Source organism: Delphinapterus leucas, chromosome 8 (genome assembly GCF_059928025.1).
Source record: "Delphinapterus leucas isolate spDelLeu-1000000601 "Yukka" chromosome 8, BTC_Dleu_Yukka2, whole genome shotgun sequence".
Taxonomy (NCBI): Eukaryota; Metazoa; Chordata; class Mammalia; order Artiodactyla; family Monodontidae; genus Delphinapterus; species Delphinapterus leucas.
In genome coordinates, this window is record NC_143136.1 from 11,907,400 (window position 1) to 11,932,678 (window position 25,279).

The following is a 25,279-nucleotide window of genomic DNA, read 5'->3' on the forward strand; positions in this document are numbered from 1 at the left end:
CAAGACAGCTTGCTTTGCTTACTGGGGGAGGCACTATATCTGTCAGGCTGCTCGCTGCCAACACAACCTTGAGAAATAGCCGGAGTGAGGATGGGTCAGGACCCTCTGTTCTTGGAATACCCAGCAAGACATCAAAGAGACCCATGAGAAAGTGTCTCTCAACACAAGGTGCTGGGGGGCTGTTTCCAATATGATCTTTATTTCACCATCCAGATTGTCACCTGTTATTTAAATTCTGCTGTGCTTATCCAAATCCAAGAATACACCCTCTCAAAGGATCACAACGAGATTGGAGCAAACCCTGCCACTACAGCTTTGTTTTTAATCACCAATAATTCTAGATGACGTTGTTGATTCCTATAATTCTCTCATTACAAATGAACAGCTTGACCAAAATTCACTTGGCTCTAGCTTTAAGAAGCACCTGAAATGTTTTCTTCTATTAGTTCCCACCCTTTCCCCACCCAAGAGTAAATATAAATTCTTTACCCTTATCCATTTTCCATTTTAAAAGACTTTATAATGCATCTCAACTGGGAAATATTTATTCAAGTAATCTGCCTTTCTTTCTATAGCGGCCAGAAAAATACATACTTAGACTGATGGAGAGTCGCTACTGTGATTTTAGCTGATAAATATTGTTTACTTGGCCACAGATACACAATTTAAGCTACCATGGATTTTTTTCCTGCCCTGTGTGAAGCCAGTTCTCAGTCTTCCTACACTGTTGTCACTGCGGTTTGTCACAGGTGCCCCAGGTTGGAAAGGACAACAAGGGGACACGGGGCCTCCTGGACCCGCTGGAATGAAGGGCCTCCCCGGAGTCCCAGGACGGCCAGGGACAGATGGACCCCCAGGGCCCCCGGGAGTCCCAGGCCCCAGTGGGGATGATGCGCTACCTGGTCTTCCAGGCCCAAAGGGTGGGTATTGCTTTTCCATTATTCCCCCCCCCCGCCATTTTATAAACCTGAAATCCACTGCCAGGTGAAGACAATTACAGGTGACCATACTGTGGAGTTTACTGGTATATTAGCCTGACTTGGTCCTTTCCTGTGTGACTTCTCCCTTCTTCTTGTCTTCTGTATTGTAATTTCCAGGGGCAGAGTGTTCTGGTTTAGGTAAACGGGAGTGTTGGGGGGAGGGGTTAGGTCCACAGAACCTACACACACTTCTGCCCGGAGGACTGGGTGGTACTGATGGAGGGGGGAGGTCAGGGCTGATGTGCTTCCACTTTGGATGGGCCCTCCCTCCCCCCTCCCTCCCCCCTCCCTCCCCCCTCCCTCCCCCCTCCCTCCCCCTCCCTCCCCCCTCCCTCCCCCCTCCCTCCCCCCTCCCCCCTCCCCCCCCCCTCCCCCCTCCCCCTCCCTCCCCCCTCCCTCCCCCTCCCTCCCCCTCCCTCCCCCCTCCCTCCCCCTCCCTCCCCCCTCCCCTCCCTCCCCCCTCCCCCTCCCTCCCCCCTCCCTCCCCCCTCCCTCCCCCTCCCTCCCCCTCCCTCCCCCCTCCCTCCCCCTCCCTCCCCCTCCCTCCCCCCCTCCCCCCTCCCCCCTCCCCCCTCCCCCCTCCCCTCCCCCTCCCCCCCTCCCTCCCCCCTCCCCCCTCCCTCCCCCCTCCCTCCCCCTCCCCCCTCCCTCCCCCCTCCCCCTCCCTCCCCCCTCCCCCCTCCCCCTCCCTCCCCCCTTCCCCCCCTCCCCCCTCCCTCCCCCCCCTCCCCCCTCCCCCTCCCTCCCCCCCTCCCCCCCTCCCCCTCCCTCCCCCCCTCCCCCCCTCCCCCCTCCCTCCCCCCCCCTCCCCCCCTCCCCCTCCCTCCCCCCCTCCCCCCCTCCCCCTCCCTCCCCCCCTCCCCCCCCTCCCCCCTCCCTCCCCCCCTCCCCCCTCCCTCCCCCCCTCCCCCCTCCCTCCCCCCCTCCCTCCCCCCTCCCTCCCCCCCTCCCTCCCCCCTCCCTCCCCCATATCCAGTTCTCTATTTTTTTTTTCTTAGGCACTACCTGTGTGCCAAGGCCCAGACCAACATCTTTGAACTTCTGCTTCTTTCTTTTTAAAATTTATTTATTTTATTTATTTATTTTTGGCTGCATTGGGTCCCCGTTGCTGCATGCGGGCCCTCCCTAGTTGCAGAGAGTGGGGATGCCCTTCATTGTGGTGTGCAGGCTTCTCATTGTGGTGGCTTCCCACTGCGGAGCACAGGCTCCGGAGTGCAGGCTCAGCAGCTGTGGCACACGGGCCCAGCCGCTCCGCAGCATGTGGGATCCTCCCGGACCAGGGCTCGAACCCGTGTCCCCTGCGTTGGCAGGCGGACTCTCAACCACTGCGCCACCAGGGAAGCCCAGTTCTCTTAAAGCTTTGTGGGATCTGGACTCAGAAGCATAAAGGCCTGCAGTTCAGATCTGTGGGGGGGAAAACTGAGGCTTGGATGGGACAGACTGTCTCTTACAGGCGAGAGGCTGGTAGTGACTCTTCCCTTCAGCACAAGCTCAGAGTTAGGGGGAGTTCGCGTGTCCACGTGGACGGCAAAGAACGCAGATCTAGGAACTGTACTAGCCTACAAAACTTTTCCCTAAAAATTCATGTTACTCCTCAGGACCCCAGGGGCTACCCGGCTTCCTGGGTTTTCCGGGAGAGAGAGGAAAACCTGGCCCGGACGGACACCCTGGCAGAAAGGGAGAACACGGAGAACAGGGTTGGCCCGGCTCCCTGGGAGAGCGAGGAGTGAAAGGTGACAAAGGTAAACGCAGCTAATGGCACAGCGATGCAGCATAGATCGTTTTTAGTGTTTGACCGGAACCTATAAGTATGATCCCTGAAAAAATAAAATGGAACTATCCTGCAGCTTGGATTCTGCTGCCTTTTGAATCTATGGTGTTTGTTTTAGGATTTTAAACAAAATGTATTTTCCTTTCCTCCCAATCTTATCCCATATAACTATGGCAAATGAATTGCCCTATTAATAGAAAAAAAATTAACAAGGGCTTTGACTTATAGCTTTTGGGTTTCAGAAAACCTTCTCACCTTTTGGGAAGGGGGTGCAGGCAGGACTCCTGGTCCCCAAACCCTCCTTCAATTTTTCTAAATGAAAAAAACAGTTTTTTTGTTAAGGTCATACGGTCTCTGTCGAAATTACACAACTCAGCATTTGTAGCACAAAAGCAGCCTGAGGCAACACGTAAACAAACAAACATAGCTGTGTTCTGGTAACATTTTATTTATGGGCACTGAAACTTGAACTTCACTTAATTTCACATGTCATAAAGTATTATTCTTATTTTGAGTCCCCTCCCCCAATGATTTAAAAGTGTGAAAGTCATTCACAGCTCATGGATTGTATAAAAACTGGCAGCAGGTGGGATTTGGCCTGTGGGCTGTAGTCTGCTGACCGCTGAACTAGATGAGTCCGCTTTCATCTGGGCCATGAATTGCATCTCTCCCAAGCTTCATTTAAAGAAAAGTTTCCATTACTATTTTTAAAAAAAGTTTCAAGACCACTGGTGTCAATGCCCTGTGCCCATCCCTGTTAAATATTTACTTTGATCTCTTAGCCATGAGGCTGTGGTGAGCGAAGGTAAGATTTCATTTCTAGTGTTAAGAATGAATGCTTGACAATTTCTAGAAACAAGGTTTTTGTCTTTAAAGCCCTTTGGGAAAATAGCCTCATATTCAATTCAAATTATTTTTAGTTGATTGATCCTACTATTATTTTTTGTTTTACTAGCCTGTAAATTATTTATGTAGAATCAAGGAATCAGAGTCACTCTCTGTTAGCTTAGCTAAGTGATGTTTGCTGTGCTATCGTGCTTCTATATAATTATCCCACTAAAAATATTTAAAATTGGGGTAATGCCAGTGATGTCCTGGTAAGCTGGCTCTCTAAAATAAAGTTTTTTAAAAATGCCCTGATTACTACACTACAGTTTGCTGATTGCCAGGGTGTAAATACTCCCACCATAAATACGCTCAACATGACTGATTTAAAACTACCGATGGTTTAACAACTAGTTTACAAAATTCTTGACTTGTTAGTAAGTGGCTCTCATCAAGCTGAGATGAGCCCACTCCAGCCCACATCTACAACTGGACAGTGTTTGCAGAAATCAGGAGAAATATTGTATACCCTCCCTACCTCTTAGAATTCTCTATGTGGAGAACCAAGTTAAGTGACTGTTCTTTTAATGTAAGGAAAATATTGGAGGCTGGTTAGGAAGGGGAAGATAAGGAACTGGAAAATATGAGATGGACAATTCAAAATTTACAGGATAAAGAGATGTAGTTTTAAAAAATGTTATTGAAGTATAGTTGATTTATAATGTGTTCATTTCTGCTCTACAGCAAAAGTGACTCAGTTATACACAGATTCTTTTTCATATTCTTTTCCATTACGGTTTATCACAGGATATTGAATATAGTTCCCTGTGCTGTATGGTAGAACCCCGCTGTTTATCCATCCTATATATATATCAGTTTGCATCTGCTAATCCCAACCTCCCAGTCCTTGTCTCCCCCACTACTCTTTCCCCTTGGCAACTGCAAGTCTGTTCTCTATGTTTGTGAGTCTGTTTCTATTTCATAGATACGTTCATTTGTCTTGTATTTTAGAATCCACATATAAGTGATTATCATATGGTATTTTTCTTTCTCTTTCTGACTTACCTTGCTTTGTATGATCTAGGTCCATCCATATTGCTGCAAAATGGCGTTATTTCATTCTTTTTAATGGCTGAGTAATATTCCATTTTATATATGTAACACAGATGTATTTTAGACCTGGAACTTTTCAAGCCTGTCTCTTTTTACTGAAGACTCTAAGACGGGTTTGGTTGAATTTAGCAAACATTCACTGAGCCCTCAGTGTACACCAGTCCCCTTTGCTGGACAAGTTGGGAAAGGAATGTAAAAGGCATGCCCCTTCCTTTAGGAAGTCAATCAACAATGTTGATACCGTGCAATCTATGAACATAAATACAGTTTAGCAGGTTAAATGGGGATTTGCAAACTGGACGTGAGGAGCTGTAACAGAATAATCACGTGTGTGGTGCTTCCTTTTGTTTTGCTCTTATATAATTAATATCTAAAGGAGCAAGAGGACCCCCAGGATATGAAGGAGAAATGGATATTATTTTGAAAAAGGGGGAAACCGGGGAACCTGGACCTCCTGGAGATGGTGGATTCCCAGGAGAAGAAGGTAAATGCTTATGTTTTTTTAACCATATCAAATAAGTTGACTTCTTTACAGGTCATTCAAACAAGCATGCATATTAGACAACTTTCCAAAAAAAAACTGTAATTCGGAGATTAGGAAAGGTCATTCTTTAGATAAAAATAAAAACATACACTAAAGAACCTCATGGTACTTTTCTTTCCATGCTAGAACTTAGCTGTAGTTCATATGTGTTTATAGATTTGGATATTCCAAACTTGAATCAGTCCAGACAGAGACGTGAAATACTGGTACCAGGTTTAAGGTATTCCTGGTTTCGCTGGCTGATCTTAAAATGAGTAGCACAGTGGCTGTCCGGATCATTTCAGTGGGTGCTACTCAGCCTTCAGTGAGCATCCCTTGGGGCCCTTGTTAAAACACAGATGCTCAGTCAGCAGGTGTGGGGCGGGTCTGCCTCTGGCTTTCTAACAAGCCCCTCGCTGCCTGTGCTGCTGGTCCTCAGAAACACCCCAGAGCAAGGATTTTGACAACCACGTTTGTGTTTTCTTTTCCCAGTTTAGACTTAATTTGAATGGGACCTGGGTTCTTTTGTTGGCCCTCTCTCCTTAACGAGTTAGAGAACAAATGTTTTAAGTCCTCTGGTTAAGTCCTTCCTCATTTGTAAAATGAGCATGTTAAAATAAAGCAAGTGGGCTTCCCTAGTGGCGCAGTGGTTGAGAGTCCGCCTGCCGATGCAGGGGACGCGGGTTCGTGCCCCGGTCCGGGAAGATCCCACATGCCGCGGGGCGGCTGAGCCCGTGAGCCGTGGCCTCTGAGCCTGCGCGTCCGGAGCCTGTGCTCTGCAACGGGAGAGGCCACAACAGTGAGGCCCGCGTACCACAAAACAAAACAAAACAAATAAAGCAAGTGATGCTGCTCACTCCCCCCGGGGTAGCCTTGAGTCTCTTCATGGGCAGCTCCTTTTTTTGTTGTTGTTGTTGGGGTACGCAGGCTTCTCACTGCCGTGGCCTCTCCCGTTGCGGAGCACAGGCTCCGGATGCACAGGCTCAGCGGCCACGACTCACGGGCCCAGCCGCCCCGCGGCATGTGGGATCTTCCCGGACGGGGGCACGAACCCGTGTCCCCTGCATCGGCAGGCGGACTCTTAACCACTGCGCCACCAGGGAAGCCCTGGGCAGCTCCTTTTACAGTGAGGTCACGGAAGCCAGAAACCCGTTGTGATGCAGCTTAGGGCAGGAATTAGGACTCCCAGTTCCTGGGAGATGGCTTCGTCTCCTATAAGCAGGACCAAGACCCACAGCCTAACTATCACCTGTCACGATAGTTTAACTATCCCCTAAAGTTCAAGAGATTTCCTCCAAGAGGTCTGTAACACTTCTAACCCCATCAGGTGATAAAGGCCATCCTGGGATACAAGGGAAGAAAGGAGAGCCAGGAAGCTGTGGACCACCTGGATTTCACAGAGGGGAGCCTGGGAGGAAAGGGCAGCCAGGCCTTCCTGGACCCCCAGGCCCTCCAGGCTCACCTGGGCTGAGAGGGCTCATTGGCTTTCCGGGATTTCCAGGTGACCAGGTAAGCAACTGCTGTTTTGGAAGGAAAGGAATAATAATACCTTTCTGCTCTCGGGATGCCCGTAAGTCATCTTACTTTGCCAGTGTACATCACAGTCCTTCACTGGCTTTTAGAATGTAAGGAGTTGGTCAGGGGAAGAATGGAAACTTCTAGAAGGCCATGATGTAACTGTAATTCTGGCCAGTGCTTATGCCTGGTTCCGGTGACATAAATGATCAAGTCACTTACTCCACATTCTACCCCCAGCCTTGTTTAAACAGCTCCATAGAGACTTGCTTGAGGACTGTTGGTTTGCCAGCACAAAGAGTCATCCGAAAAATGACCCAAATTCTGGTTACTCAGCTTTCCTATCCAATTGCAGACATCATAGATTTTGCTGTAAATATACTTTATCTTTACAATCATGAGCAAAATACCCCTTGAGAACCCAGGAAGTAGAAATGTAGTAGCCTACATCATAATTTCTGGAAAATGTATAATATACTTTGCTACCCATCTTTTGGAATAAAATAGATTTTTCAAGTTTTGGGTATAAATTATAACAGTTTATTTCATATCAATTTGTTCATTCAAAACTTAAAGTTCAAGTGATGTGATGCAATTACTCTTTTGCAATCAAGTATTGAGATTTGGATGCCCCCTGTTGGTATCACTAATTCTGGAAGAGTTTCGTCAACTTTTAAAACCTAGATGCATGTAGTAGTATGCTTGCAATGCATTTCCAATTTTCTTTACCACTGCAAATTATAAAAACCAAGTTCTTTCTAGAAAATTATAAGTGGATCATGTCAAGCATGTGTCATTTGTATTTGAAATTCAATTACAATCTTATTTCTGTTTCATTAAACTATCAGGGTGAGCCAGGTTCTCCAGGGCCCCCTGGACTTTCAGGAATTGATGGTACAAGAGGACCTAAAGGTATGGTTTGGAGATACAGCAGCCATCCATCAAGCTCATAGTCCTGGGTATTTGTAGCATTGTGAGCAAGTACCTCTGGCATGAAAAGTAAAGTATATCAAACAAACTGCAACATTCAAAGAGTTCTTTTTAGACTCTACTAGATAGTCAAACAAGACCTAAATCATCTATATTTGTCATTCAGATCTAAGGGTACCGTATAGAAAACAGCATGCTTGCAGGTATAGCATAATTTCCTCCTTGGTGGGAGTACTCTCAGCTGTCCTAGTGACTGCAGCTCTATAAATGACAGCTCAGGTGCCAGGAGACAGATCCGCATTGGTGGTCCATGGCCCCGTGCCCCATAGTAGCCAGTATCTCTTCTAAGGACTCCATAGGTACAGCTTTTGGCGACCCAGTTACAAGAGTCACGGTACACAGAGAAGGCCAAAGCCATGACTTCCCACCAAGTGCTAATAGTTCAGTTAAGAATTCCTGGGCCACACATAATTTACAGTTGAGTTATTTTTACCATAAGCCAAGGGTCAGCAAATGTGTTTTTCTCAAAGGGCCGGGTCATAAATATCTTCAGCTGCGTGGCCTCTGCTATAACAGCTGTGCATGAAAGCACACACAGCATGAAAGCAGCCTTAGACAATATGCAAACAAAGGGCTGTAGCTGTGTTCCAATAAAACTTTCTTTGCAACAGGCTGCAGGCTGGATTTGGCCTCACAGGCCTTAGTTTAATTTGTGCCAAAGACAGTATTGCCTTGTAACACAACTTACATTCTGCCTTTATCAGGTTTCCAGAGAAATAGGAACAGGAAGTTAACCCAAGGCAAAAAATGTCCTCAGAGAAAGAGAGGTTTCGTTAACCCTTTATCCAGACAAACAAAACAAACAAATCCAGGGCATCTTAAATTGCAGCGTTTACACAAAAGCTTTAATATTTTTACTGTTTTTGTGTACCATTGGGTTAATATTTTTCTTTAAATCTACTTTAAAATGATTCACCTTTTTAACCTTAGCCTTAATCTCACTATCTGTGAATTCACAGGCTTGTGGTACAGTTATATTTTATCTTAATACAGATTAAAATAAATAACTTTAAAATCAGAAACAGTGATTAGTGAACCACCTAAAAATCTTCTCCCTTACTACCAGTGAAACATGCTTTACGCTTTGAGAGACACTCCATAAATAACATGATAATTGCTGTAAGAAAAAAATGAACTGTGAACATGTATTTATTCAGAAAGAATAACTTAGATCTTCTCTTTAGAAATAGTTACAGATAGGGAAGTTTTCATATTTTATTTTGACATTTTATAGCTTCAGTCAGTGTTCAGAACTCAGTCCTCTTCTACTCATCTATCCATTTATTATAGACCCTTTGCCTCTCTCAAAGAACAAACCTATTTCTTCTTGTTTCCTTCCTACTTGTATCTGGCCATGTTTGCAAGGAAACAAAATGCAGTGAAGGTACTTGGAGTAAAAGCTGTCTCGTGGAGCCCACAGATAAGATAGTTCTGCAGGACCATAGTCTGAAGGAACCTAGCCCTTGGGAAATCCATGGATTTTTCTCTTGTGACTTTTCTCCGTGGTCTGTTTTTTACTTACCTGCCTACCAATTGGCTTTATCACTCTCTATTCAGTATCCTTTCTGGATGTGTTTGGATTGCACTTGATCATGCTGTGTATTAGGACGTCGTGAAAATGCTTTTGATTTCTGCCTCAATAGGCAAGGGCCTCAAGTTCTTACTTTTTATTACAATTCCTAAAGGAAAGACTGGCCGACATGGGATGGACCAGATTCATACCCTTCAGACGATTAACCACAATTATGAGTAGGGTCAGGTGGAAGAGAACCTGCCACAGGTGTGGGTGGGACCCCTTAAAAGGGGTGTTCGTGTGTAGATGCTTTAAAACATGCCTAATTAGCTCTCTTCTTCTCTTGTGATCCCATCAATTTCTTGCCCTTCCCTACCATACCATTTTGAGTCCTCCATTTGTAGTTGGCTCCCAGCTATAATGTAAGTCCTTGTGTCTGGAAGGATGCAGCAGCAGTGTGGAACAGCTCTGTGGGACTGTAGGGGTCACTGCCTACAATTGCCTACAACTGCCTACAATGGCCTCCAAAGTGCCATCTCTTGTGAAGTCATCAGTAACATGACCTGTGATTTCGGTTTTTTACAAGGACACCGAGTTGAGCTTCCTTGAAGAGAGCTTGAAATGTGATTGCAGCAGCTGAAACAGTGACAGTTTCTGCTTTCTTTTCCTAAAAAACAATATAAGGATACTCAATGCCAAGTAATTTCTTAAATAGATCCCTAAATTTGAAATTATTTTAGAAAATTTAAACTTATTAAGATCTATAGTTTCTTATGACTGTTATGAACTATAAAATAGTGTGTGTGTGTGTGTGTGTGTGTGTTTAAATCACAGCTTGCATCTATGTTTCTATTTGTTCTTATGTAAGAAAAAAAAAAAAAAGCATTGTTTCAAAAATCCTCTCCTGGAACATTGAGGATAGACTATAAAGGGAAGTATCATGAAAGTTATTAAGTCACTTGTATGAACAAAATTAAACTCTCTTAAATAATGTTATGTGCATTTTATCACTTACAGGATACAAAGGGGAACCTGCAAGTCAGTTTGGCCTACCTGGTCCAAAGGGTGAGCCAGGTAGCCCTGGATATCCAGGTATAGCTACATACTTTTCTTATTAAAACACAAAAGAGTAAGTTTGGTTTGAAAAATAGTGCAATTACTTGATCTTCCTAGCTGGCAATGGTTGTATCAGTATTATATTCTCCCTTCACTCATTAAGATACCTATCAGAAGGATTATGTATAAGCACTGGCCTAGGAGGACACCAGGATTATACACCAGCAACTCACCATCTTTTCTCCACTATGGCTCCCATGACCTAGGATGTTAACAACACACTTCCCTAGGCATGCCCAGATTTTGGCAGGGTCAAAAATGATTATTGCAAGCAATTAAAATTTGGACTGTTTTGCAAATCTATAACTAAAAATGATACATTAACAATAACCACTCTGCTGACTACAGCTGCAGGTTGTCATTCCAGCCCTTTCTTTCCTACTCTGAAAAGCATAGGCGAGGGACTTCCCTGGGGGTCCAGTGGTTAGGACTCTGCACTTCCCTGCAGGGCGCACGGGTTCGATCCCTGGTCGAGGAACTAAGATCCCACAAGCCTCATGGTGTGGCCAAAGAAAAAAGAAAAGCACAGGTGAACGCCCTGAGGCGTGCAGTTGCTGAGTTATGATTGAATACCTCATTTACTAAGTATCTAGTTTACTCAAAACCAAACCAAAGAAACGTAAAGCCTCATCATCAACAACAAATCTCAGTCTTTCAAAACAGCACTTCATTTATCAGCAACAACAGATGTGTAATCCCTCAGAACAGATTGTGATGTTCCAGAGAGTTCCTGCTCTCCGGTAGAGGTTGTGGCTCGTTACAGTAGACGCCCCACAGCTGACAAAACATACACATGCTTTTACTTAGTAATGCCACGTGTAGGAATATATCTTAAGTCAATAATCAGACAAATGTACAAAGCTCTGTGCACAGGGATATCCACTGCCTGGAAGGAATTTGTTTCTCCACAGCTGATTGGTTCAATAAGTGATGCCCAGTGTCATTCAGCTGATAGTGGACAGGTTAGCAGCCAGGCTTGTATTTAGATGGGTCCACTGTAAATTAAAATACCTCATATGAATCGTTTTGTGTATTACCTTGACATTCTCTTTGGCAGTGGCCATGTCTCATTCCATACAACAGAAAGAATATCTGAGAAGAACTATTATGGGAAATTTTATTTCTTTATTTTTATTTATTTATTTACTTTAAAGAATAAATCAATTTTTTTATTATTTTTAACTTCAGAAATTTTATAGATTTTTTTTTTTTTTTTTTTGTGGTACGTGGGCCTCTCAGTGCTGTGGCCTCTCCCGTTGTGGAGCACAGGCTCCGGACGCGCAGGCTCAGTGGCCATGGCTCACAGGCCCAGCCGCTCCGCGGCATGTGGGATCTTTCCAGACCGGGGCACGAATCCGCGTCCCCTGCATCGGCAGGCGGACTCTCAACCACTGCGCCACCAGGGAAGCCCTATAGATTTTTGAGTCGTCTTTACACTCTATAAATATCCACAATTCAGTAAATTATGGACACTGGGAAGGAACGTTTAAAATAAGGAGAATGAATTAATCTTTGTTTTTATACCATAAGATTACTAAAATGGAAGTCTAACAGGAAAACAAGCTATTGCACTGGCAAAAACTTCCTTCCCCACTCCCTTTCATACGGGTCCTTTACCTCTGGCATGGTCAAATAGATTTAGATAATATAATATTTTAACTGAAATGTACAGCTTACGTGTACATTTGGAGGGGAAAATAGCTTTGAGGTTAGCATTGTGGAGGCTCATAAAAAGTACCAGAGGGAGGTCTCAGAAAGGAAAATCACTGGTTCAAAGTCAACCTCCTTTACCACTGAGCATATGGTCTTGGGCAAGTTGCTTATCATCTTTGAGCTATTTCCTCACCTGTAAACTGGCCCTATGCATATTACAGGTTGTTCTGAGGATCAAATGAGATTCCTTGAAAGCAATTTATAAACTAAAAATTGCTACACAAATGGAAAGTGTAATTCATCATTGTCAGCAGTCAGCAAAACATGAAGAGATTTTTCCACACTTACTGGTATTTTTATGTAAACCTTTAATATAGTAAGATTTTATAAGCTAAAAAGAGTCCAAAATGGAAACCTTTGATATTACCTAATATTGTAAGTTAAAAATCATAGAACTGAGTTATTTTATATGTAGGCTAACTTTTTCAAGAAAATTTGCCTTGGTGTAATTTCTCTGGTCTCCTGTGGTTGTCACCGTTTAAATGGTTCCCTTTCCCAAATGCCATAGCTTTTGCTTAAAATTTTAAAATTGCATCATATGTTATTCACCAGCACAGAGTTTACCTAAACATGCAATCTCCATTGGCTTGAAAAAAGCTGCATTGAATGTGAACAAGCCTATCAAGAAGGCGTAGATCTGCAGCCTGTCTCAGGGGACTTTATATGATTGTATTGGGTTCAGTTCTACCTCCCTTTTCTCTATTTCAGAGAGAAAATACAGTACAGCTTAACTCACAGGTTCTGTTCTTAATATAACTGTGATTGGAGAGGCAAGGCTTTAATATTTCAGTTTCTTCATTTGGAGGTGGGAAAAGGCTGCCTTCCCTTTACCACAGGAATATTTTCAGGATGAAGAAAACAATACACAGTGAAGCTCATAGATCTCAAATTTGATTGGGAACAAGTATAGACTAACATAGGCTTGTTTCTCTTGTGTGTTATAATAAATAGTGACTATGACCCCCGTGGGTTTGTAAATACAGAACCATATATTTTATTTGCAGATTCAACTGGTCATTTTCAGCACAGACTATTGGTTTATCCTACAAATATAAACTGTATTGATATTAAAGTCATACATTATAAATAAACACATGGGGAAGTCATCTTCTCTAGTAATCAAAGAAATGTAATTTAAAGGAAGTCTGAAATATCATTTCATCCTTACTAAATTAGCAAGAAAACAAATCAACAAATTAGAAAGTCCTCAGTGAGCACATGGAATGATGGTCTTGGGGCTGTGTGTGGGTGACATGTAGGGCTGTGAGCTGGTAGAGCATTTATCCAAACCATTTGGCAACCTCTGTCAAGAACCAAATGCTGAATGGTCTGTTCTAGAAGACTCAGAACAGTTGGGCCTTTCTCTTCAGCACGTCACTGTCCTGAGAAGGGGACTGTAGTGGGTTTTTTTTTAACCTAATAGATGTATCCACCAGATGTAATGTGTGGTTCTGGAATGGGACCTGGTGTGGACTCACCGGCTGTGAAGGACATTGAGGGGACGATTGAGAAAACTCAAATATGGAAGGAGGATTATATGATATTAAGGGTCATTATTAGTTTTCTTGGCTGTGATAATGTTACTTTGGCCACATAGGAAAATGTTATTTTTCAGACTTACCTCCTGAAATATTTAGGGATGAAATTCCACAATGTCTGTGATTTACTTTAAAATCCTTGAGCATTTAAAAAGAACCAAAAATTCTACTCTTAGGAATTTTTCCTGAGGAAATAATTTAATAGGAGAAAAAATTGATTAAAGATGTATAAAGATCATTATGCATAACAGCAAGAGTTAGAAATAACATGGATGGCCAACAGTAGAGAAAATTAGATTAATTAATTTAATTAGGGTTAACTCAATAAGCTATCAGCCAGTTATTTAAAAACAGTAATTAGGAAAATGATATCAAACTTGGAAAATTACTTATGATGCAATGCTAGCTAATTAAAAAATCAGAATATAAAATTGTAGGCCTTATTTGCACATTTGTTATACATATGAAACACTGTATTAAATTGGTGGGATTATAGGTGTTTTGTTTTCCATTTTTCCTTAATGTTATCTTTTCAACAGAAAAATTGTACATGTAAAAAAGTAAGAATAGAAAAGAAAGAGCTTAAGTTGGAGGTTTTATAGATTCACCACCTTGAAGAGCAACTACAACTACTCAGATGTTTGGTCCTTTTTTCTTTAGGACATTTGGGAGCACCTGGAGAGCAGGGCTTGCCTGGTGTTCAAGGACCTGGAGGACTACCCGGAAGGCCAGGACTGCCTGGCTCCTCTGGACCAGCGGGGTGTCCAGGTACCTCGAAAGGAGCCTGGAGAGTTCCCGGGCACTCATCTATCTCTTGGTGTAGGGGAAGAAGCTGGCTCTGCCATTTCCCCAACCTGTGACTTTGGACAAGTCACTTAAATGTACTATTCCTCACCTGTAAATTGTAGATAGACCAATATCACTGAGTTGGTCTGGGAGTAAACGAAGACAGCGCCTGTCACGCACCTAGGAAGATACCAGGCACAAAGTGATGGTCTGACAGAGGAAAGCTCCTTTCCAACCTTCCCTCGTGCACCTACCATTCAGGAGGCTGGTTTCCTATTCTCTTTTAGACTTAAGCCAAACAGCACACATTCAACACAACATTTTAACGGCTTCTCCTCTTGCCAATTCAGAATCAAGTGAGCATTTCAAATCATAATTGGCAACTTTAATCACTCAAGTGTATTTTCTCCTCTTGAGATTAAGTTAGGAGGTCTAGAAAGAAAAAGTAATAAAACAGTATCCCAGTTACCCATAGATTAAGAATATAGATGACCTTCCCATTTCACAAAACTCGTATCGTCTGGGTGTCTGCAAAACCTCCCTGTCGTCCTCAGGTAATCCAGGGCTGCCTGGGCTGCAGGGACATCCAGGAGAAATGGGGGATCCTGGGCCAAGAGGCCTCGTGGGGGATCCAGGGGCACCAGGTCTTCCGGGAATAAAAGGTAAGTCAAAAGGAGGCCCGACCCATCAGAAAGCTCCCCCCGGTGATGCTCCCACAAGTTCACAGCGCCTTTCTAGCACCCTGATGACATGCTCTGGGGCCTGGCTCTTTCCAAGGATGCCTGTTGCCGCCTCCTGTTCTTTGTTACTTGGGCAGCGCTTGCCTGGTCTCTTGACCCGCTCTACCAAAATGATGCTGCCCCCTCATTTTTTTTAACATCTTTATTGGAGTATAATTGCTTTACAATGGTGTGTTAGTTTCTGCTATATAACAAAGTGAACCAGCTATACATATACGTATATCCCCATGTCTCCTCCCTCTTGTATCTCCCTCCCACCCTCCTCATCCCACCCTCTACGTGGACACAAAGCACCGAGCTGATCTCGCTGTGCAGATCTCGCTATGCAGCTGCATTTCCCCTATTGTTTTCCATGATGTTCCAGCCTTTTCATTTATTTTTTCCCCAGATAGTCAAGCTCCTGTTATGTCCTAGATTCTAGGACACAATTAATTGTGTGATACTAGGCACACAATTTTGAAGAAAATAGACATGGTTCCTGCCTTCACAGAGCTCACAGTTTAGTAGGGGAGACAGATATTAAATGTATTTTTGTCAGTTGTGCAAAGGAAAAGGAAAAGAGTAAGATGCTATGGAGAAAGAGGAATTAATATTTATTATCTTTGTTTGATAGAGAAACATTTTTTTCCTGGTTAAGTTTTTTCCCTTTAAAAGTATAGTAGACTTGGGCTTCCCTGGTGGTGCAGTGGTTGAGAGTCCACCTGCCGACGCAGGGGACACGGGTTCGTGCCCCGGTCCGGGAAGATTGCCGCGGAGCGGCTGGGCCCGTGAGCCATGGCCGCTGAGCCTGCGTGTCCGGAGCCTGTGCTCCGCAGCAGGAGAGGCCACAACAGTGAGAGGCCCGCGTACCAAAAAAAAAAAAAAAAAGTATAGTAGACTGGTAATAATATAGGTCTGGTGGGATAGAATAGAATAGAATAGAATAGAATAATTTGTTATTAACAAATATTCATGCCCCTCCATACAGCCCTGGTACTTATTCCTTTTCAGTCGATTTCTTTCATTTTAGAATTTTTTTTTCCCCATGGGTACCTTGTGTATACCTCTAGTATAACACGTTGTATCATATTTGTTTGTTTAGAGGTCTTTTTTAAAAAGCAAGAATCATTTTTTTAAATTGAAGTATAGTTGATTTACAATGTTTTGTTAGTTTCAGGTGTACAGCAAAGTGATTCAGTTATACATACATATATTTTTTTTCAGATTCTTTTCCCTTATAGGTTATTTAAAAATATTGATTTTGGTTCCCTGTGCTATATAGCAGGTCCCTGTTGGTTATCTATTTTATATATAGTAGTGTGTATATGTTAATCCCAAACTCCTAATTTATCCCTCCACCCCTTCCCCCTTTGGTAACCACAAGTTTATTTTCTATGTCTGTGTGTCTGTTTCTATTTTGAATATAAGTTCATTTGTATCGTTTTTTTTTTAGATTCCACATATAAGCAACAGCATATCATATTTGTCTTTCATTGTCTGGCTTGCTTCACTCAGTATGATAATCTCTAGGTCCATCCTTGTTGCTGCAAATGGCATTATTTCATTCTTTTTTATGGCTGAGTAATATTCCTCTGTGTATATGTTACCACATCTTCTTTAACCATTCATCTGTCAGTGGACATTTAGGTTGCATTCATGTCTTGGCTATTGTAAATAGTGCTGCAATGAATGTTGGGGTGCATGTATCTTTTTCGAATTATGGTTTTCTCTGGATATATGCCCAGGAGTGGGATTACAGGATCATATGGTAGCTCTGTTTTTAGTTTTAAGAACTATTTTTTGTATCCTGGAACCAGTATATTCCTAGTAAGTCTGTTGGTTGCTTATTGTAAGTATTTATTTATTTATAGAAATAAATAAAAATTTAAATATTTTTATAAATTTAAAAAAATTTATAAATTTATTTTTATAAATAAATACAATTATTAATTAATGGAAAAATAGAGAATGAACAACTGAACAAGTAGCTATGAGGCTGAGAGTCTGTCCTCACTTTGATCAATAGTTGAAGGGTCAAGCCTTACTTGGTAGATTTCTATAACTGAGACCCCTCTCTCTCCTTCCTCCTTTTTCCTCCCACTTACCTTCTGCTCGTTGGCCCATACATACACTAAATTTTGGTCAAATAAAAAGTACTTCCTCTCAGAAGAATTGGAAATCCCTTCTTTTGGGCTTAGTCAGTCTATTGTTTTGCAAATCCAAGTAATGTTTCTCCATGCGCTCACCTCTTCACTCATCAGATAGATTTCAAATAACTCCAGTTGTCCAGCAAGTAGTAGTGTGGTGGTAAGTATCACCTGGTGCCTCTGTACAGAGGGAAGCCATTTAGTTTGAAGAGTTGGTATACTTACGAATTTCTATGCAGCCAAATAAGCAGACAGGAAAAGCTCCCACCACAAGATACCTTTGTACTGTCCCCCTTCCTCTTCACTGGCATTTTTAGTAATGTGAAGTATAGTGATTGGTGATAAATTTAGGGTTCCAAGCAAAATAATTCTGTATTTTTAAGAGTTTCACTGGTTCTTGTGGCTGTTTCCTGTCTCTGGCAATCCCTATAGCCCTGGCGGGATATTCTTTGATGCTCTTTTGAGTGTCTGGAGGACAAAATTGATAAAGAACCAAAAGAAAACGTTTTCCATTACTTCTGCTGCATGTCCACTTCTTCTTACCCTCCTAGTTTAGTGAAATGGCAAGGATTTTCAAGTGTCCTGGTGCCATTTTCTGCACTCAGTTTGATAAAAATGACAAGGTTCATGTTGCTATTGTTGATTCTTCCTTCCCTTGAATTAGTTCACATTTATCACATAACTTCAGTATATGTTATTAAAAAACTAATAGCTAATGAATTTGACAGAACAACAAAATTATCTCCAATTACATCATAATTCGATGCTATGAAATAATAAGTTTGTTAAGAAGAGAAGGTGAGAAAATGAATATATCAACCCAAATATTCATACCAGTGCACAGACGGTTGCTGCAGTGATGCTTCCTGACCATGCAGGGACACTGTTTCCCTGCAAACAGCCCAGTGAACAGCACAGTCTTTAAAAAAAAACCCCACGAAACAGTGAAATACATTCCTAGGAATGAAAACGTCTCCAATGTAAATCCATTGTTGCAGTTTATCATGCTGATAGAAAAATGAACCACACTCGGGCAGAAACGCTTTGAACTGAGAAACTAAATATTTGAAGTATGTTCTAAATAAGTCAAAGGGACTGATTATCTTGTTTGAACAAACCAGCTGCTGAACTCAAAGTTGTTTGCTCCACTGGAACAAGCCATATGGACTCTTGAGTCTTGCTTGTGTTCAATCAGATTTAAACTTTAACTTCAACATATGTAAAAATGGCTTGATGCCTAGACTTAAACTTTCCAGTACCTATGCCTCTAAAAGGAAGATGCTCGATTTCCTAGTTAGGCATTCATATAAGAATATAATAATGGAGGGCTTCCCTGGTGGCGCAGTGGTTAAGAATCTACCTGCCAATGCAGGGGACACGGGTTCGAGCCCTGGTCCGGGAAGATCCCACATGCCACGGAGCAACTAAGCCCGTGCGCCACAACTACTGAGCCTGTGCTCTAGAGCCCGCGAGCCACAACTACTGAGCCCATGTGCCACAATTACTGAAGCCCGCACGCCTAGAGCCCATGCTCCGCAGCAATAGAAGCTACCTCAGTGAGAAGCCTGCGCACCACAACGAAGAGTAGCCCCCGCTCACCACAACTAGAGAAAGCCTGTGCGCAGGAACAAAGACCCAACGCAGCCAAAAATAAATAAATAAATTTATTTTTTAAAAAAGAATGTAATAATGGAAACCTAGAATGATAAGCTTTAGCATGAGAATGTGTAAAGAATGTGGACTGGGTTATTTTGGTGGGTGGCAGGTAAACTATTTCATAAGAAAAAAGCACCTAGAAACGTCTTTTATCAGCATAGAAATGCGGGGCACCCTACAGCCGTGAAAACCACAGAAATATCCTCCCTCCTTTTCTACAACTAGTGTCCTCCCTCTCCCGCCTCCACAGCACTTACCACTCTTGAGGTAATTGCCTGTTCGTTCTGTCAAGTCAGGGATTGTTTCTCTCTTGCTCTCATTGTCTGGTCAGCTCCTGTCACTAAGTGCATTTGGGGACTGAAACTTCGCTGTTAGGGGACCATGTCTTAGGCTCTTGTGTGTCCCCTTGGTAGGCACTCGTGTATTTTCTGAATCAAAAAAGAATTCAATCTTATTTCAGAATCTGTTTTGATACGTTTTCCACTTCGTTCAGCCTTTACCTGTAGTCACAAAGAAAGGTCTCTCTTTCCCTTCGGCTTTCAGGTTAGGGTGACCAGCTGTCCCATTTTGCCTGGGACGGAGGGAGTGCTCAGGACACAGAACTTCCAGTGCTAGAACTATAAGAAAGTCGCCAGCAGTCAGGGACGAGTTGGTCACCCTAGTAAAAGTGTACACCTGTTAAAGGTCCCTGGGGATAGAGTAGCATTTTCAGGCTTTAGAACAAAAGAAAACCTCAGAGAGGGAAGCCAGTCACGAAGAGTCACCTGGCTCACATAGATAGAAGCTGCTATTATGATTATAGCTGGGGTGGGAGAGTAGATTCTCCGGCTAGAGGGGGGGGACACCCTGGCCTGTGAGTGCAGCAAGATGCGGCCTTAAATGATGGTTGTTAGGCCCGAGGATGACCAGAGAGGTGAACAGAAAATGCTCATTACCAAGGAATGTGCTTTGTGAGACTAATTGCCTCTCCTCTGCCTGGTATATATTTTATGCATGAACAACTTTTTGATTTAGAGATGGGATGGATAAAAAAGCTTTCAGTAAAAAGGAAAAATTGCCCTTAAAACTCTACCCAGATGTAGCTGCCTTCAATTTAGAAAGGTAACATTGCGTCAGATAAGGGTCAGCCAGTTCAACAATGGCGAGAGGCTGAGGCTGTGACAGTGCAGGACCTGGATGTGTTGATGTGACAATGGAGAGTTGGCAGGAGCTGAGACGTCCCACCCCCAGCCAAGTCCCCAAGCCATCAATCTTGGTGGCTTCAGCTGGAGATCAAAACACAATGAATAGCAGAGGAGTCTCAGAAAATGTCTTATCATTTCAGATAGATGGCAATAAGTATCCAGATTTGGCAGATGAAGGTCTGTGTGTTCTTTTGGTGCAAACTTGAAACATTTGCTCATAAATAGGAAAGAGAATTGGAGAATAAGCTCAGCCAGAACTGATAAAAGTGGTTAGGAAATAAGAGCTTTAGGGAAAAAAAGGGTGCATTCCCCCCCCCCCGCTTTTTCTTTTGGTGCAAGACAATATGGCTTATTCCCACCAATCTAACGTTTAGATTTAAAAAATAGAATAACTCTGTTTCTAGTACTGATAAAAAATAAAATGGAACCAACTAACTGTTCCATCGTCCAGTAAGAAGTCTACAGAAGACTTGCTTTAATGAAGAGATAATAATTAGCACTTGAATTCTTTATATGCAAATGGATAGTACTAACTTCCTCAAATCTTACTCATCCGATAAATCTATCAATGAAAGATGTGACATGCAAACAGAGATTGGAATCCACCCTTCTTTATAGCTTTCTCTCCACCTGTTCAATGCCTCACCCTCCCTGTTCCACACTTGGTCATTCACTGATTCATTCATTCACTCACTCATTCATTCAACAAACATTTATTGAGCACCTACTGTGTGTCAGGAGATATGCTAAGTGGCGGGATAGAACAACTAATAAGACCTGATCTCACACTCAGTTAATTCATCCAAAGTAAACCAGCCACCACAGACAGGATTGTTGTACAGAGTAGGATGGGCCTGGCAGAAGGGCATTGAGGGAGCTCTACATAGGTGTCATGGGGGTAGATGAGGGGCACTTCTCTGTGTTCGTCATAAGCTGAGGGTGTGATTATCACAAATTCGAGGGCTGGGACCCTTAACTCAATGAATGGCTGGCTGTGTTCTGAGGGGCTTTTAGCCTCAGATGAGAAAGAAAAGTTTCTGGTTGGAAGATCCATTAATGAAATAGGAAGGTTACCAGGCTTGGCCAGGGGCTGAGGAGAAGATTCTTTCTCCCCCATCAATCAGTGGGACGTGGGTGCAGCACTTGGCAGAAGCGCAGCAGCTAGGAGATGTTCTATGTCTGTTAGTTATCTGCCTCTTCCCCCGACCCTTCCCTTTACTTGCTTCCTACAAATCTATATATTTATATATGGCAAATATATATAACGTATTATGTATATGCTATATGTATTATCATATAAATATAGATACAAATACCTATATATTTATCAATCTATAGATTTATAGGTGTTCGGCTTTCAGTGACAACTTATGTAAAGTCAGATTAGTAGATGGCTCCTTAGAGAACTCTGTTGACACCTGACAGAAGGTCACCTGACAGAAGGTTCTGAAAGAAGATGCAGGCATCAGCGAGATCCTGTCTAATTACAGAGAATGGAGTTTGCATGATCATCGTGAAATAAATTTACTAGTTGCCATGAGGCATCAGAGTGGTTCTCTTTGAAAGAAGGGGTGGCAGAGGAACAGCTGCAGCCACACCTGACCTGCAGGCCTGTTCTTTCTGAGTAACACAGTGCTCAAAAAAATCAGTAGGGTGTGTATTCCCCAGTGTGTCACCGTCCCCACCTGTCCTTAACTGTCTTACTACCTTTATCCAGATAGATTCTGAAGAAACTAGGATCTGCAGACCATGGAGTGTGGGAAGATCCTGGGCCTGGGAGGAAGGAAGAGGGCGTTTGCTCCCAGCTAATCCCTTTCCTTGTCTAGGATCATTTTTTTTTTTTTTTTTGCGGTACGCGGGGCCTCTCACTGTTGTGGCCTCTCCCGTTGCGGAGCACAGACTCCGGACGCGCAGGCTCAGCGGCCATGGCTCACGGGCCCAGCCGCTCCACGGCATGTGGGATCCTCCTGGACCGTGGCACGATTCCGTGTCCCCTGCATTGGCAGGCGGACTCTCAACCACTGCGCCACCAGGGAAGCCCTAGGATCATTTTATTGTTGTAAAATTGGAGGTCATTTCCTATACCAAGATTCAGTAATTCTAGAGTCTATCTGATTAGAAAGAGAGAGAAAGAAAGAGCGAGAGGTTCATGATACGGTCATAAACCAACAGCACTGTGTTAAAACCAAAGCAAGTTATGTGATGGGATATATGCCCGGCTGAGGGATGGCGTGGGAGTTTGGAGTTTGGGGTGAGCAGATGTAAGCTATTATATAGAGAATGGATAAACCACAAGGTCCTACTGTATAGCACAGGGAACTATATCCAATATCCTGTGATAAACCAGAATGGAAAAGAATGTAAAAAAGAATATATATATATATATATATATATATATATATATATATATATATATATATAAAGAAAAGTATGTGTTAAGCCGTCTTAACAGAAAACATCCATCAAATGAACGTATTTAGCGATGACCACTGGCATGGATTCTGCTTTGATAGTGACATTCGGAAGGTGAGGTCTTCTGGTTCCTGCCTGGAGAATCTGTGGGTCCCCGTCAGCTAACCCTCCCCTGGACTGTGCCTGCAAAGTACAGCCAGAGGATGTACCTTGTGTACTTTGTGTCACAGACCTGTGATGTGTTTCAGGTCCCTCCGGGTCGCCTGGCCTGAACGGCTTGCACGGTTTAAAGGGTCAGAAGGGCAGCAAAGGCACTTCAGGTAAGAGAAAACCCTTTGCAAGAGGCTGAGCAGCAGGCAGGGGACCACGAGAGTCCGCTGGTATTTCCTCCCTTCACAAAATTCGGATGCGAAACTAGGACAGTGGTTTAGCTCAGATTCACAATGTTGGAACTGTTTTTAGTGCTGGTGATGACATATAAAAAAGACACTTGAGAAAACCCAATTTAAGCAGGAATGGTTGGTTAACAGTGCCTTTTGTTGATACTGCTTGTGACTGTCTATTAAAAATGCTCTGAATAATCGCTTAGGCGGAGCTAGCTTCCAAAATGTTACGAAGAACCAATAAATAGTCGGGATTTGGGGGTATTGTTTTGTTTTATGTATAGTCATGCCAAGTACAACCACGTGGGTCTAATTAGTACTTCTAGCATCCTTCAATAGCCTGCTGCTAAAACAAATTACCTGAACAAATTGCTGTTACTTTTGATACCACAAATAGGCTAATCATGAGGATCTTAGCTTGTTCCGTTATCTGGGTAGAACGCACACTGGTTGCATTCGTTTCTCAGGAAAAGAGCTCGCAATCAGACAAGGTAGCTGGAGTCAGACATGCAGATTTGGGGGACTGTTGGAAAAGGATTGGATTGCTGTGCTGCGTGGTTTGAATCTGTTGTTGAGGAGGGACAAAACCTTGATACGGTTTGGAAGGTCAAGAAGTAATTTACCTCACTTAGGATTCAGTTAGCGGCTCTTCCGAATAGTCTGGTAAAACGTGTGCCCTCTCCAAGAAACCAGTGACGTTCTGCCTTTTCATCGTGAAACTGCACATTCCTTCTGTTTATTTGCCGGTTTCCACCTTAAATTTCAAGCCAGCTTATTCACAATCACTTATCGTCGGATCTCATTCGTTTCACTCTTTCCATTGTAGAGGTTGAAGGGTCAGTACTGTCAGTAAGCTGTTGTGTTTTGAAATCTGGGAAATAACCATAAAATAAATCAAAGCTATGCTGGACAAGTGTGACGGGTCATAAGACAGGAGACGGCGACCCAGGAAGGGTGTGCGGCCATCTGGGTCACCGTTACAGCCAATGTTGAGCCTCAGCAGGACCGGCAGCATCCCTGTCACATGACTATTTGGAAGCAGTTCCTTTCCAGGCCCCACAGCAGGGACACACCAGGAGAAGATGCAGTGCTAATGCTGTTTTCCTCGTTAAGGTTCCCATAAAACGGGCCCACCTGGTCCAGTGGGAATGCCCGGGCCAAAAGGCGAGACAGGAGACCCCGGGAGCCCAGGAATTTCTCCTCCAGGACTTTTCGGAGACAAAGGTCCCCCAGGTCCCCCAGGTAAGAAGCAGCATGCTTTTCCCTTCTCTCAGTAACTAAATCCAAGCCTTCTAAATGTAATGAGACTAACAACTGAACATGTCCCTTCTCAGGGAGACCTGGACCGCCTGGTCCTGCGGGTGCCCCAGGAAGAGCTCTTAAGGGTGACATTCCAGACCCGGGTCTGCCTGGAGATCAGGGACCTCCTGGCCCCAATGGTCCAAGAGGTATGAGAAGAATCATGGCAAAGGATGGTGATGCCCCTTTCCTTAGATGCTGCCAGCTCTGTAGGGATGGAGGAGCAGAGAGTGGCCGAGTAGAAACACCTTAGCAGCCCCATCGATTTGGCAGATGGAAACAGGGGGAGTGTGGGCAGTGGTGGGCTCCCAGGACCGGTGCTTAGGCCCCTCACACTTCTGTTTCAACTCCATCGGACCACCTCTGACTCAGAGCAAGCCTTTCCCGTTGTCGGCTCGAGGCTGAGCGTGAGGGTGCAGAAGTGACAAGCAGGAGGCCATCATGTGGGTCTCCGCGTCTGCACAGAGAGCACTGCTTCTGGCCCAGGGTGACAGGACCCAGGCCTGACTCACACACAGGAACAGTCTCCTCATGTGCTGCTAACATTACGTGTTGTTCCTCGTGTCGCTTCACTGGGACAGACTCTAGCCAGTCAATATTTAACAAAGTAAGACTGGACCAGAGATGGTCAGGGGGTTGGAAAAAGACTGTGGCTCAGTGCAATTTTTTGCCAACTGGCAGGCGATCACATTCCTACTAGCTCACAGAACTCTTCCAGAGAGACAGAAACCTTAAAATCTTCAGCATTTTAGTAAGGGTAGGATAAAATATATAGTTCTCTTTTACACTGAGAAAAATAAAAATGCTCAAAAATGTGCTGAGAAGTTTAGAAGCTAAGTAGGAATTGAATTTGGGCTCAATTCCCATGTGTAGACTCTGGTTTTCAAATAGGATTTTAAATTTCATTGAGCGGATATTCCTTTTTCATCAGCCAGATTTTCTTAAAAGCCTATTATCTCTCTCTCTCTGCCCACCCATCCATCTACCCATACGTTCATCTACCCATCTATCCATTTACCCATCCATCCATCCATCCATCATCCATCCATCCATCGTGTGAAAGCAGCAGGATGGCAATGCAAAACAAAATCATAAA

General features: G+C 43.5%; 1 protein-coding gene across 1 annotated transcript in view; it reads left to right on the forward strand.

Annotated features, from left to right (window-relative positions):
* The window catches only part of COL4A4 (collagen type IV alpha 4 chain), a 124,808-nt gene that overhangs the window by 78,554 nt on the left and 20,975 nt on the right, over positions 1-25,279 (forward strand). Inside the window, exons 29-39 of the mRNA XM_089916079.1 lie at positions 750-920; positions 2,579-2,722; positions 5,066-5,173; positions 6,540-6,721; positions 7,576-7,639; positions 10,248-10,322; positions 14,258-14,365; positions 14,938-15,045; positions 22,750-22,821; positions 23,998-24,126; positions 24,219-24,332. Of these exons, the coding sequence (XP_089772205.1) occupies positions 750-920; positions 2,579-2,722; positions 5,066-5,173; positions 6,540-6,721; positions 7,576-7,639; positions 10,248-10,322; positions 14,258-14,365; positions 14,938-15,045; positions 22,750-22,821; positions 23,998-24,126; positions 24,219-24,332 (1,275 nt within the window). The remainder of the gene's footprint in view (positions 1-749; positions 921-2,578; positions 2,723-5,065; positions 5,174-6,539; positions 6,722-7,575; positions 7,640-10,247; positions 10,323-14,257; positions 14,366-14,937; positions 15,046-22,749; positions 22,822-23,997; positions 24,127-24,218; positions 24,333-25,279) is intronic.